Source organism: Rhinatrema bivittatum, chromosome 8 (genome assembly GCF_901001135.1).
Source record: "Rhinatrema bivittatum chromosome 8, aRhiBiv1.1, whole genome shotgun sequence".
In the NCBI taxonomy this organism is placed as follows: domain Eukaryota; kingdom Metazoa; phylum Chordata; class Amphibia; order Gymnophiona; family Rhinatrematidae; genus Rhinatrema; species Rhinatrema bivittatum.
Genome location: NC_042622.1, coordinates 185,666,073 through 185,678,629, shown reverse-complemented (window position 1 = coordinate 185,678,629; position 12,557 = coordinate 185,666,073). Strand labels below are relative to the sequence as shown.

Below are 12,557 nucleotides of genomic sequence, written 5' to 3'. Positions count from 1 at the left end.
GTTGTGACTGTGATGATTCTTCTCTGTTCCTTCATATTTTATGTGGGTCTGCGTTACTCCCTTTCCTTCATCCTGGAGGCTGCTACTGTGTGCTGGTAATTAATCATGGGGTTTTTGTGTGAGTTTTGGGGGAGGGCAGGGGTTCAGATAGCTACACCTGCTGTAATAATTTAACCTATTAGTTCCCCTTCTAAAGGGCTTTATGGTGCTATATCTGGTAATCTCCTCCAGTTAAGTGATGTTAGCTGCGCCTTGTCCTTAAGCAGTGTTGGTACATCAAGCCCTTATATAATAATTCTGTGCTTTTCTTTTGCATTGAAACATAGGGATAAAAAAACAACCCTTATGTAATTAGCAGCCCTGCAACATACAATAGTAAAGCATATGTAAAACATAACAAACTTTTTAGGTGCCTTTTTTTCTCTTTGCATTATACATCTCTGGTATAATGATGAGGGCAGTTGCCTAAGAACATAAGATGGGCCATGCTAGATCAGACCCATTGAGCCCAGTATCCTGTCTCCAGTCTGAGTCATTAGGAAGTATCCAGCAAATCCCAAAGAGTGGATCCAGTTACTTGCTTCACTCTCAGGAATAAGCGGTGGGTTTCCTCACTCTACCTGGCTCATTGTTTATGAACTTTACCTCCAGTAACTTGTCCAGCTATGTTAGATGCCCTGACCACCTCCTCTGGCAATACATTTTATTTATTATTTTCACAAATGTAATATTCCACAATTTCCACTATGCTATGCTCAATGCAGCTTACAAGATAAAACCTACATAACATCACATACATAAAATATACAGCATCACAGCCTAATTGCAATCAAGATAAAACAGCAAAAATATATAAAACAGCAAATCATAACATTACACATATGCCTTTAAAAAGAACCAAGTCTTCAATCGCTTCCTAAATATTTTGATATCATGTTCTGTACGTAAATCCAAAGGAAGGACATTGACATTCCACATCCTAGGACCTACCCAAGAAAGTGCTCTCTCACGAGTACTTTGCAATCTGCCACCATGGTCAGAGGGTGCAGTTAATAAAAAGCCCATGAAGATCTCAATGCACGAGATGGTTCATACCAAGTCAAACAATTTACCACTATACATTTAACTTCAGAAAATAGCAACTTGTGTATAATGACTAAAATTCTAAATTGATATCTCCACTTACCAGGAGCCAAATGCAGATTCTATAATACTGGCATGCTATGATCACAAGTCCTTGCTCCCGTGATAATTCTACAGCTTAAAAAAGTGAAAAAATGCTGTCACTAATTTGTTTCAAATCTGCTACCTGCTAGTTTCATGAAGTGTCCCCCTAGTCCTTGTACTATCTGAAAGGGAAATAACCTTTCCTTATTTACTTCCATCCCATGATGATTTTAGAAACCTCACATCCCTTTTCAGTCATCTCTTCTCCAAGCTGAAGTGCCACAACTTGTTCAGCCTTTCTTCGCAAGGGAGCTATTCCAACCCTTCTACTATATCTTTCTTGAGATGGGCGATCAAAATTGCACAAGATACACAAGGTGTGGTTGTACCATAAATTGATACAGAGGTATTCTTGATATTCTGTGTTATTCTTGGTTCCTTTCCTAATAATTCCTAATGACTGCCACCACACCACTGAGCTGAGGATGTCAACCTATTGTCCACAAGAACTCCACGATTATTTTCCTGGATAGTGAACATAAGAACCTGCCATACTGGGTCAGACCAAGAGTCCATCAAGCCCAGCATCCTGTTTCCAACAATGGCCAATCCAGGCTACAAGTACCTGGCAAGTACCCAAAAACTAAGTAGATCCCGTGCTACTGATGCTATTAATAGCAGTGGCTATTCCCTAAGTCAGTTTGAATAATAGAAGTTAATGGACTTCTCCTCCAAGAATTTATCAAAATCTTTTTTAAACCCAGTTTAAAAAAGTGCACTAACATCCAGTGCACTAACCACATCCTCTGGCAATAAATTCCAGAGCTTTATTGTGCATTGAGTGAAAAATAATTTTCTCCAATTAGTTTCAAATGTGCTACTTGCTAACTTCATGGAGTGCCCCCTAGTCCTTCTATTATCCAAAAGAGTAAATAACCAATTCACATTTACCCGTTCTAGATCTCTCATGATTTTAAAGACCTCTATCATATCCTCCCCCCCCCCCCCCCCCAGCTGTCTCTTCTCCAAGCTGAACAGCCCTAACCTCTTTAGCCTTTCCTCATAGGGGAGCTGTTCCATCCCTTTTATTATATTGGCTGCCCTTCTCTGTACCTTCTCTATCACAACTATATCTTTTTTGAGATACAGTGACCAGACTTGTACACAATACTCAAGGTGCAGTCTCACCATGGAGCGATAGAGAGGCATTATGACATTTTCCATTTTATTCACCATTTCCCTCCTAATAATTCCTAACATTGTTTGCTTTTTTAACTACCACAGCACACTGAGCCGATGATTTCAATGTGTTATCCACTATGATGCCCAGATCTTTCTCCTGGGTGGTAGCTTCTAATATGGAACCTAATAAGGAATTCAACATTGCGTATCTGTAGTAGAGATTATTCTTCCCTATGTACATCACCTTCCACTTGTCTATATTCATTTTCTCATGCCATTTAGATGCCAGTCTCCTAATTTTGCATGGAAAAGTACCCTGGAATAATGTGCCAGATTAATGGCTGGCACATGGACCACAAGACAAGAGTTTTAGACTCAGGGCATCCCTGTTCTTTCTGATTTTTCATTTTCTTCTGTGATTTTTTAGGACTTTACTCAAAATTTCTCAATGACCACACAATTCCAAAATACTATTAACTTGTTACAAGTCTCTCATATATAATCACTAGACATAAAAACAGTATTCAACAGTCTGCTACTGACTTAGTCGAAGCCAAAAAAGGAGAAGCTAGAAAGAGTATATTTGAAAGAACTAACTATATAAAAGGTAGGGTAACCTAAAAGATCCAGCAGGTACAACTTAGGCCCTCATTTACGAAGCATTTTTCCCCATACAGGCAGAATGGGAGAAAAGTCTTAGTAAACCGGACCCTCTGGGGACAGAGAAATACCTTCAGTGCCTGAAAAGCGGAATATAAAGGGGGTAGCTGGAGCAGATGGCAATTTGCAAACTCATATAAAAAAAAGAAAGCTCTTTTATTGAAATCGGGTTGTTAAAAGCTCAGTAGGCACCTGTAAAGCGTCCAGTCTCATACCGGACCTGTGCAAGAACCAGACGAGGAAGCACAGGTTAAACACGCGAAGGGGGCAAAAAGCAAAACCCGAAACGCTTCAAAGCCCCGCACCCCCCTTCTCCCTGTCACCCTCGGATGGCTTTCAGTACCGGTGAGCAGCGGCGGAATATAGACATGCAAATTGCAAACATTGCCAGCCAATCAAGAGAGGGCTGGAAGGTGCATGGGCGTGGCAGAAGCCCGGAGACGAGGCAGGCAGCCAATCCGGAGTGGGCAGGTAATTGTGAGGCCGGGAAATATCGGCGCCTAGGGAGCCAATGTTGCACTTAAGCTAATGAGTCCGAGAAGGGGGCGCAATACTAATCGTTAGTGGGGGTGGGGGTGGCGGAGGAGGAGGAGGGCCCTGCACTAAGAGTCCCGGGGGCAGAGCCGATTGTTGTCCCCCCCCCCTCCTCTCTCCCGCCCAACCCCCATGGGGGGCAGATCTGCGTCGCCGCGTGCGGGAGAAGTAAGTTTTGGAAAGTGCCTTTTCCGGGGGGAGGGCGGCGCTCGGAAGTGAGGAGGCGGCTCCCGGGGAAGCGCTCACCTTTCATCGGAGGAGGGGAAAAAGGGGGAGAAAAAAAAGAAGAAGAAGAAGGTGAAGCGCTGCCGGAGGAAGAGCGGCGGGGGGGATCTGGCCGGACCCGGAGCTGCTGCTGCTGCTGCTGCCGCCGCCGCCTCCTCCTCTCTCCGCTGCAGGGATCGCGCTGGGCTCAGTCTCCCCCGCCCCCGAGGAAGGGCGGGCTGATCACCTTGCAGCCGGCGATCGGGGCAGCGGCGAAACTTGCCCGGGGCGAGATGGAAAGCGCCCACTCCAGGACCGTGTCCGAGGTCCTCCGGCACTTCGACGTGAACGAGAACTGCGGGCTGAAGCACGAGCAGGTCCGCCGGAACCGGGAGAAGTTCGGGCCGAACGGTAAGTTTCCATCCGGTATGGGGGGGGGGGGGGGGGGGGTGAGGAACTCTTTCTCCTTCGGGGGATGCCAGGTAGAGGACTCGGAGGGGCGATCGCCCCGGGAGTCCACTTCCAGATGCAGAAAGAAATGGGCAACAAAATAAGTTGCAGGTGCCCTCCCCCGGGTCGGGGTGTGGACTGGGCAATCTGCTGCCCTAGATCGGGAGCTGGAGGACCTGCAGCATGCGATGAGCAGGGGGGGCCTGCAGCACCCACTTGCGTAAAGGAAGAGTCTCGGGGAAAGACAGAATAAAGCATTAAACCCTTCCAGGGACCTGCCACCCCCCCAAAATACATGGCTGGCTGAGAAATTTGTCCGAGGAATAATAGTGACCAGCCCTGGGGGGGGGACCTGCATTCTCCAAACAGCAAAGCAAGGTGGGAGGAGTTGCTCAGCTGTCAGATAATCTTCTGTATTTAGCAAAACGTCTGGAGGCTGGTGGTCCCTCTAGATTAACCGATTTATTGAGGGAGGAGCCCCCTTGACCTGGAGAGTGCATTAGGTGGAGCTGGTTATGGGGGGGGGTGTTTCATAACTTGTTTCCAACCTGCTTTAATATGCTTTAATGCCACGGTAATTAATGTTGTTAGTACAGAAGGGAGAGCGGAATGCTTTGTTTACATTGATGCAAAATTTATATAGCTTAATGAGTTCCCAGTGTAATGGACCTTGAGCTTATGGTAAACAGGACAGTTGATACAGGAGGTTGTTCAGTGATGCACACCTTTCGGCTGAGTTCCTCCAGGATGGTAACAAAGCTTTGTAGTTGTTGGTGGGTAAAGGGCATTTTGGTAAATCAGATCTGCCCTGATCTTTCCACCTATTCTGTCAGGGCAGAGAGCCCCTCCCCCCCCCTCTCTCTCTCTCAGGTCTTCCTCCTCCCTTGCCCTCACCTCTTCTATCTGCCTTTGTCCCAATCAGTTTTGAATTCTGGCTCTGTAGTTAGGTGGAGGCTGAGAGGAGGTGTACAGAAGTTGGCATTTCCTACCTAGATTAAAAAAAAAAAAAGAAAAGCCATAATATCCAAGTAAGGGTAAAACCTTGTCTGTAGAGGACTTAGCCAATGGAATTTTGTTCTCCTATGGGTTCCCATTGATTGACATGGTTGGTCTTCACAAGTTCAATCTGTGTCATTGCAGGGTGCCGAAGGCCTGCTTTGTAGGGTGAACTTATCCGCAGTCAGACTATGTGCAGTGTTTCCATGGTACAAACACTTAAGTAGTTACTAGTGGGCATAAGAAGGTTTTGCTGGACGTGCCTGTAGACATTCTCAACTGACCATCCCTAATTCCCTATCGCATGCGCTCTTGGTTTGTATCATATGTTGTAACCTGTCGTACGTCATGCTTGCAGGGTCAGAAATATCGCATTTTGATACTCTGAGCTGAATCTGGCTCTGTGAACAGCACATAGCTATTGGAAATCCACTATGGAGGGTGAATTCATCACACTCCAAATCTCCATAGGCTCCTGAAAACTCTCACTGTTGGTCCTAATGTCCTGTTATGCATTCCATGTGTTTCTAAATCGAAGTCCAGTGTGAATCTGTCTAGAAGAAGCATGTATTGTTTTCTGGCTAGACAAAGAGACAGCATAGTCTTAGTGGCTCTGGATCTTGTCCTTTTCCTGTAATTGGGATTTGAAAAATTTGACTTTCCTGCTGGCCCTTTATAAAAAATTACAAAGCAGGCGATAGTTTCTTGTAACTCTGTAAAGGATACACAACTTTTTTTTTTCTTTCCTACAGTTCTTCAGGTTGTTGATTTTGTTAAATTTGCCATTGTGTATTTGTTACAAAAAATGGTGCTGCCTTTTGGCACTGATCGATCATGAAGTTGATGATATGGTACTGGCAGGGCGCAGGGGTTGATGAAGGGATTGATAGCCCTGTTTGATTTTTCTCACACCTGGGCCTGGCTCTGGCTCTGTATTGATTCACTTCCTTCTAAAGTTAAAACGACCCACTAACCTTGTCTCGGTTAGAACCTCACGTATTTTTTAGTGTTCATCACGCGATTGCTAAGCTTAAGTCCTTTGGAAGCATCCATTAGGCACAGTTTTGCATGGAAGGGGAGTGTTGCATCTGTGTGTGTTTGCTGTCGTGGCTCTGTACAGCAACACCCCGATTTCAAGAAAAGGCCCTTTTGATAAACAAAAAGTTTGTGGTTTCAAAAGCAGTACGTTTCCCCTTGTATGCATTTCTGAGGCATGATAAGGACAGATCAGACACAGGCAGCCATGAGCAAAACATGTGCACATATAAGGAGGCCGTAACACTTGGGTCTTTATCATATGCAGTTTTAAACTTTTGTATTTTGTATGTGGCCTGGTCTATTCGTTGGATTATTCATGGTTTCAAAGTTATTTTTCTCCAGTGGAAAATACAATTTTGAAAAGTGTACAATCCAGCACCCTCACTCATGGTGTTCAGTGGAAAAAGGGTCTGGTGCTTCTGTGCCAGAGAAAGAGTTTAAGTTATCGTATTTGCTGCAAACTCACATTCCTTAATACTTTTTTCCATTAAGAACATTAACTTGTTAGGCAGGAAGGCGGAGCGATTGAGGCTGTGGTAAATCTGTTGGCAGGAATTCAAGGACTGGAAGTTTGGTGCCTTCTCATAAAACCGTGATCTGACCATGTCTGACTTCCTCACCTCTGTATGAGTTTAGCCATAAAGCTTAAGTTTCAAATTAAGGTTAAAAACTGAGTTGCATGGATCAGATAAAAGGTTAAAGTATAAATACTAGCTAGAGTCGTCAAAATAACAACTCGACTGTTTCTTGCTTAGCTTACTTCCTCTTTTTGCTGTTACTTGCTGATTTCCTTTCTTTTCCTAATATATTTTCTTTCCACATATTTAAAAAAAAAGATGAGTGCTCTTATTTCAACCATGTTCATTTTGTAAATGAATCTCCTTCCCTTTGGTTGTTCATGCTGAGTCATGTTTTTTCATGTACCTCTGTGGAATTTGATGATGATCAGCACAGCAGCACCTCAGTTTTTTTTTTCTGTTTAAGATGGTGGGAATGGAGGTCTCTCAGAACTTAATGCTAATACTTTCTCAAGAATAAAGTTAAAAAAAAAAGAGAGAATTATGTTTAGCAGCCAGACAAATGTAACTACTTTGTTGTGGCTTTTGCTGCAGCTTTAATGTCCTAATAGAATAATTAGCAAACAAAATGGAGACCAGTAGAAAGTTCTGAGCAGATGATCTGTTGACTTCCTGCAGCTGCCTGTGGATCCCCTATAGGTTCATGTTGTATTCTCCTTAGTTCAGCATTGGTATCTACATACAATGTATGTTTGGGTGTTGTATGCTTCTTTACCTGTGAGCACCAAGTGACTTCTTTCCCTAGCAATAGCTGATCGGATAATGAAGGAGTGACGGCTTTAACTTGCACTCAGACCTCATTTGATTGTTAGGATGCAGCATACTCTTCATATATTCCATGTTACACTCCAACAGGGCATGAGATGGAGGCCTGACTTGAATGAATGAATGATTGATTGATTTATTTAAAAGATGTATTGCCCACTCTGTTCACAATTCCAGGTGGGTGACAACAAGCCCGTGCCATCAAAACTGACCACAAAACGTACAACTGAAAACAAATGCAGTAAAACCAGGGCAGTCAGAATCAATGCTCCAAACTGATAATTACTGCCCCTCCTTATGGGTGGCACATTTAATGCAGTTCCTTGTGCCTTTTCCGTGCCTTGTTAGGACACAGCCTGCCCAGCTTGGAGGCTGCCTGCCACCACATCCAGTGAGTGGGGATGTGCGCTCCAGGAAACCTTTTCCATTACTCGATACACGAGCCGGGGGGGGGGGGGGGGAAGCTTTCTACTTGGCTAACTCCTCCCACCTTGCCTTTCTGTTGGGTTCTGCAGCTGCCGCCTGTCCCCTGCATGGGGTATTTGGTTTCAGGCTGCTTGCCCTGGGTCATGTTCTTCTAACCGGGGGCAGGTAACTCCGCAGTGCCGAGATAAGAAGATAGCGCTTCTCTTTCTTGGCTTTCTGTGCGGCGCACGTCAGAACCAGACGTGTGGCCACATCACCCGAGTATCGGCCAAGGCGTGTACTGGTGCCAGACGTGTGCTAATGCAAACCCCTCCCCCTCCCTTTTTCTTTTGTGGTCCCAGTTGCTTTGATTGCCAAATGCTAAATTCTGTTACCAAAGTAGAAACCCCCACACACATACTTAGTGCCATGTTACATTCAGGCTGTGGGGGTTAACACTGGTAATCCCCCCCCGAGATTTGTGGATCAGCGGATTATACTGTAAATTGTTTAAAATAGAGAGGTGACGGGCGTCTCCGGTGAGTGTGTGATCAAGTGCATTCAGTGAGAAGTTTGACTGCTCTATAATAACTCTCTCGGAAGGATAGAGGGAGAGAGAGAGGATGTATCTTTAAAAATGGCCATAAGTAAGACCCCCCTCTCCACCACCACCATTCCCTGACTCATCTTGTTCTGCTCGCTGTTGCGCTATCCCTTGCCCACCTCATCCACCCCCAGTGCACACACTCGACAAATTAAACGTGATTCAGGCGGATGACGGGTAGGAGAAACACGAGTGCACCCACTGCAGCGTGCCCGTGGCTCTGCACATCTGCCTGGAGACCAAACTGTAATGCGTTAGTCATGCAGCAAAAGAAAACAAAAGCTCTTATCTGCTTGATGAGGCTCGGTTCTTGCAGCAGCCTCTGAAACGGTGAGGGGCAGGCTTCCCCCGTCTTGTAATCGATTTGGTAGGTGTGGGGTTGACCTCTGTGTGGCGTGTGTAGGGTTGGTACCTCATCCAGGCTGATCCAATCCCCCTTCCCCCAATTCTTTGCAGAGAGCTTTTTTCATTTTTACTTTTCTTGGGGGGAATTAGAACTACATCTCCCTGCATGCAGTGGGGCAAAAACAGGTCCAGATCTGGTTGGCCTGGTGGAGGTGGGACAACCGTTATGTGTTTGCGTATTTTTGAAGTGGGTGAATCTGGTTGACTGCAGAAATATTTAGTTTGGCAAATGGTGGGATTTAAGGAAGCAGATGCAGACTGCATCAGTGATATGCAAAAGATTTTTTTTTTTTTTTTGTTCTGGTAGCCCCATCTTTTTTTTTTTTTCTTTCATCTCTCTCCTTTGCCGGCTGATCCAAAGTGCACCTGGACTTGTGCTGGTCGCAGCTCTGTGAGATGCACACAGGCTAAATGCTGGAAGGATAATAGCGAGCTGTTGCTTCAGTTTTTTCCAGGTGGGAGGAGGTTCAGATTTATACCCCTCCCATCCCTCTTCTAGGAGGTAACCCTTCCTGTGAATTGAGGATCTGTTTTGCCAATGCACCTTTACAAGCCAGGCGGGCGTGCCTGCCTTTAATGGTATGACCGAGAAGGGATATCATGCAAATCATTTGCAGTGAGCCTGGTTAAGACTGAGGGTCTTGAACAGCTAACTTAAATGGAAATCTACAGGCCACACACATGGCCTGTTTGCTGTGCACTGTTCTTCGCGACCTACAGATCTGAGCTCTTAATACTTTTTATGGAAGTTTTAAAATAGGCAGAACTGTGTTTGGTAGGCAATAGCTGTTTCTGTTTGTTTGTTTTGTTTATTTTGGTCATGAAGCATGCGGGCGACAATCTTGAGTACAATCTGAAGCATGCAGAATGCACTAACTGGAAAAAGCACGCTTGATAATTAAAGCTTCCTGGCCCACAACAATCTAAGATTTTGAGTGCATATTATGTACTTAGGATAAACAGAATAAAGCTTGATTTTGAAGGCAACTCGGAATGAGGAAACCATCGAGAACTAATACTTAAGGAACATAATTTATAATTGGAGCTTAAGAAAGATATCTCTGGCAACCCCCCCCCCCCCCCCGCCCCCCCCAAGGAGAGGAGGAAGCAGGGTTCAAATCCTGCTTCTCCCACCCACACGCCTTATGACCTCAGGCAAGTCACTTCGCCCCGTTTCCTCAGCAAGATTTTAAGCCCTCTGGGGCAGGGACCTCCTTACTGTACCAGATTTTGTAACTTGCCTTGAGCATGGGTTTGGAGAGGTGAGTAATTAAACCTAAATCCAAATCCTGTTTCTCATGTTTTTGGTTTTTTTTTTTTTTTGTTTTTGGGGTTATTTTTAGAATACAGAGTAAGATTGACTAATGAGAGAGGCAACGTAGTTTAAAGGAAAGTGTGTGGAGGAGGGAAGAGAGAGAGAGAGTGTGTGTTTTGCAGTTGCCTTACTGTACTAGAACAGTTCACGCTGTGTACAATATGGATTACATCTGTGGCTGTGTGCTGGAATATTCTGCCACTGGAGATATTCCACCAAGGATGCTGTGGTCACGGGTTAGTCCGTAAAAAATTAGCAAGCTTGATGCGTAAATAAATGTAGCCTCCAAAACTTTTATATACGTGTGGTTGGAAGCTATGCACTCTTGGGACCCTGCGCCAAACCACACGGCCTGGGAAACACAACTTGGAGTGTTTTTTAATGCCGGCATATGCTGAAGGCAGACGGCTTGGAAGCTGTGCAGAAAACTTAAAAGCCAGGGTGTAAGGGAGCACAGAGTAAACTTTACATTGCAAGTAGTGTCAAATAGCCATTTTGGTTTTTTAAGACCTTGTTTGTGGCCTTTTTTTTTTTTTGACCAGAAAAAGAATACCCTAAGGTTCCAAATGAGGGTATTTTCCCTTGCTGTTGGCCTATTTGCCTTACCAACTGAAGCAGATGTTTCTGAATCACAAGCAAATGTATTCAAGTTCTTATTTTACACAACATTTCCGTGTAATTTCATTTCCAAACAGCCAATACCCTGTCTCCTCCTCCATGCACCACTGTTTCATTCAGAGGATTGAAGCTTCCATTCCTAAATGGGCACTTGTATGTGGATGCCTATAGGTGTCAGTCTGTAAACTGAATAAAAAGAGGCACGTATCAGCCAACTTATGGCTCCTTAGTGTAACCTCCCCTCTATCCATTAATGTCTCATGTGTTCATAGAGTTCCCCCATCCCAACCATATCAGGATCACCAGGCACTCAGTGGCTGCAAGCCACAGTGAAATTCTGCAGGTGCTACTTAAGGAGCACAAAAGCAGCCGAGTGCTAATACTCCTCGACACGAATATCCTCATTTATCTGCAGACTCTCCCTTCGAGGACTCGCTTGTTTCCCATACGGTGCAGATGTCGTGGGGCATGCCACCGCTGTTCCAAAAGATAAGGCCTCATGTTTGACCTCCAAGGGTGCATCCGATTGCCAAATCCCTACAGCTGTACTCCTCCTCTGCTCGGTCTGGTTCTTGTTTTCACTGAGAGCACAACAGGAATTCAGTTTCCGTGAGCAAATGGGGAAATAAATCCTCACTTAAAGTGATGCACTTTCTCTACAGGAAATAGTGTGAAGGGCTTTGCTTCGAAGGAGCTCCCTGTGTGATCTCACAAGCGCGTGGAAAACCTCGTCCTTCACCGATTGTTGCACTGGTCCAATGAGCAGTATCGCAGCACCGTCTGCAGCGAGCACCGTCAAACTGCATAAACCCTTTCCTAAAATTGAAGATCCTTCCCATCGTTTTAGTGCATCAAATTCCTTTTCATTCTTGCCCATCATTGCCTTCAGTATGAAACCCCCTTTAACGTGCTGTAAAACATGTTCTGACACAACCAACCTTTTAAGCAGAGCGAGATCACAAACACACACCTCCACATAAAAACATATGCATGCATGCATGTATGTTTCAATTTAAATACGTCACAGATCATACACATGCTGTTTTTAATAAATGACAGCAGGTCAGGACCAGTTGGCCATCCAGTCTGCCCTTTTATCTGAGACACTCGTTCCAAACCAACACCAGCTGCCCCCTCTTCATGTTCTGCTCCCACCACCACAACCCAAGCTTGGCCTCTGTCACTTCTACTTGAAGGCCAGATTTGGAACTTAGGTGCCTACAAGCAGTGGGGGTGGGAGGGCGAAGAAGCCCCCCCTAGCGAGCTTCTGCCTCAGTCTTCCCCTTCTGCATATTCCCCCTTCCTCCATGGCCTCTCCTCTGGCCCGGCCCGTGGCACAAACCAAAAAAAAAAGTTAGGCTGGGGCCTGAAATCTGGCAGCTGTTCCACTCCTCCTCTGCCTGGGCTTTCTATTACTAAGGATGCGTGTGCAAGGGGGCCAAGCCCTTCCTTCTGTAACTACCAAGGAGGGGAACGGAGGGAGCATGGCGCCATCTGGATCCCTGCTGGCAATGCTTCAACATTTGGTACCCCCTAGGCTTATGGGTAAATCTAGGCCTGGGCTGACCCTATCCCCATCTCAGCCATCATGCCCTGCGTCTTCCAAGCATTTGCCGCTATCACTTTTATGGCCTGG

At 45.3% G+C, this 12,557-nt stretch overlaps 1 protein-coding gene across 2 annotated transcripts in view; it reads left to right on the top strand.

Annotated features, from left to right (window-relative positions):
- The first annotated feature begins 3,591 nt into the window (after window positions 1–3,591).
- ATP2A3 (ATPase sarcoplasmic/endoplasmic reticulum Ca2+ transporting 3) overlaps window positions 3,592–12,557 on the top strand; it is a 154,950-nt gene continuing 145,984 nt past the window's right edge. For both annotated transcript variants that reach the window (XM_029612054.1, XM_029612055.1), the window contains exon 1: window positions 3,592–4,158. In XM_029612054.1, coding sequence (XP_029467914.1) covers window positions 4,041–4,158 — 118 coding nt within the window. In that variant the 5' untranslated portion in view covers window positions 3,592–4,040. The remainder of the gene's footprint in view (window positions 4,159–12,557) is intronic.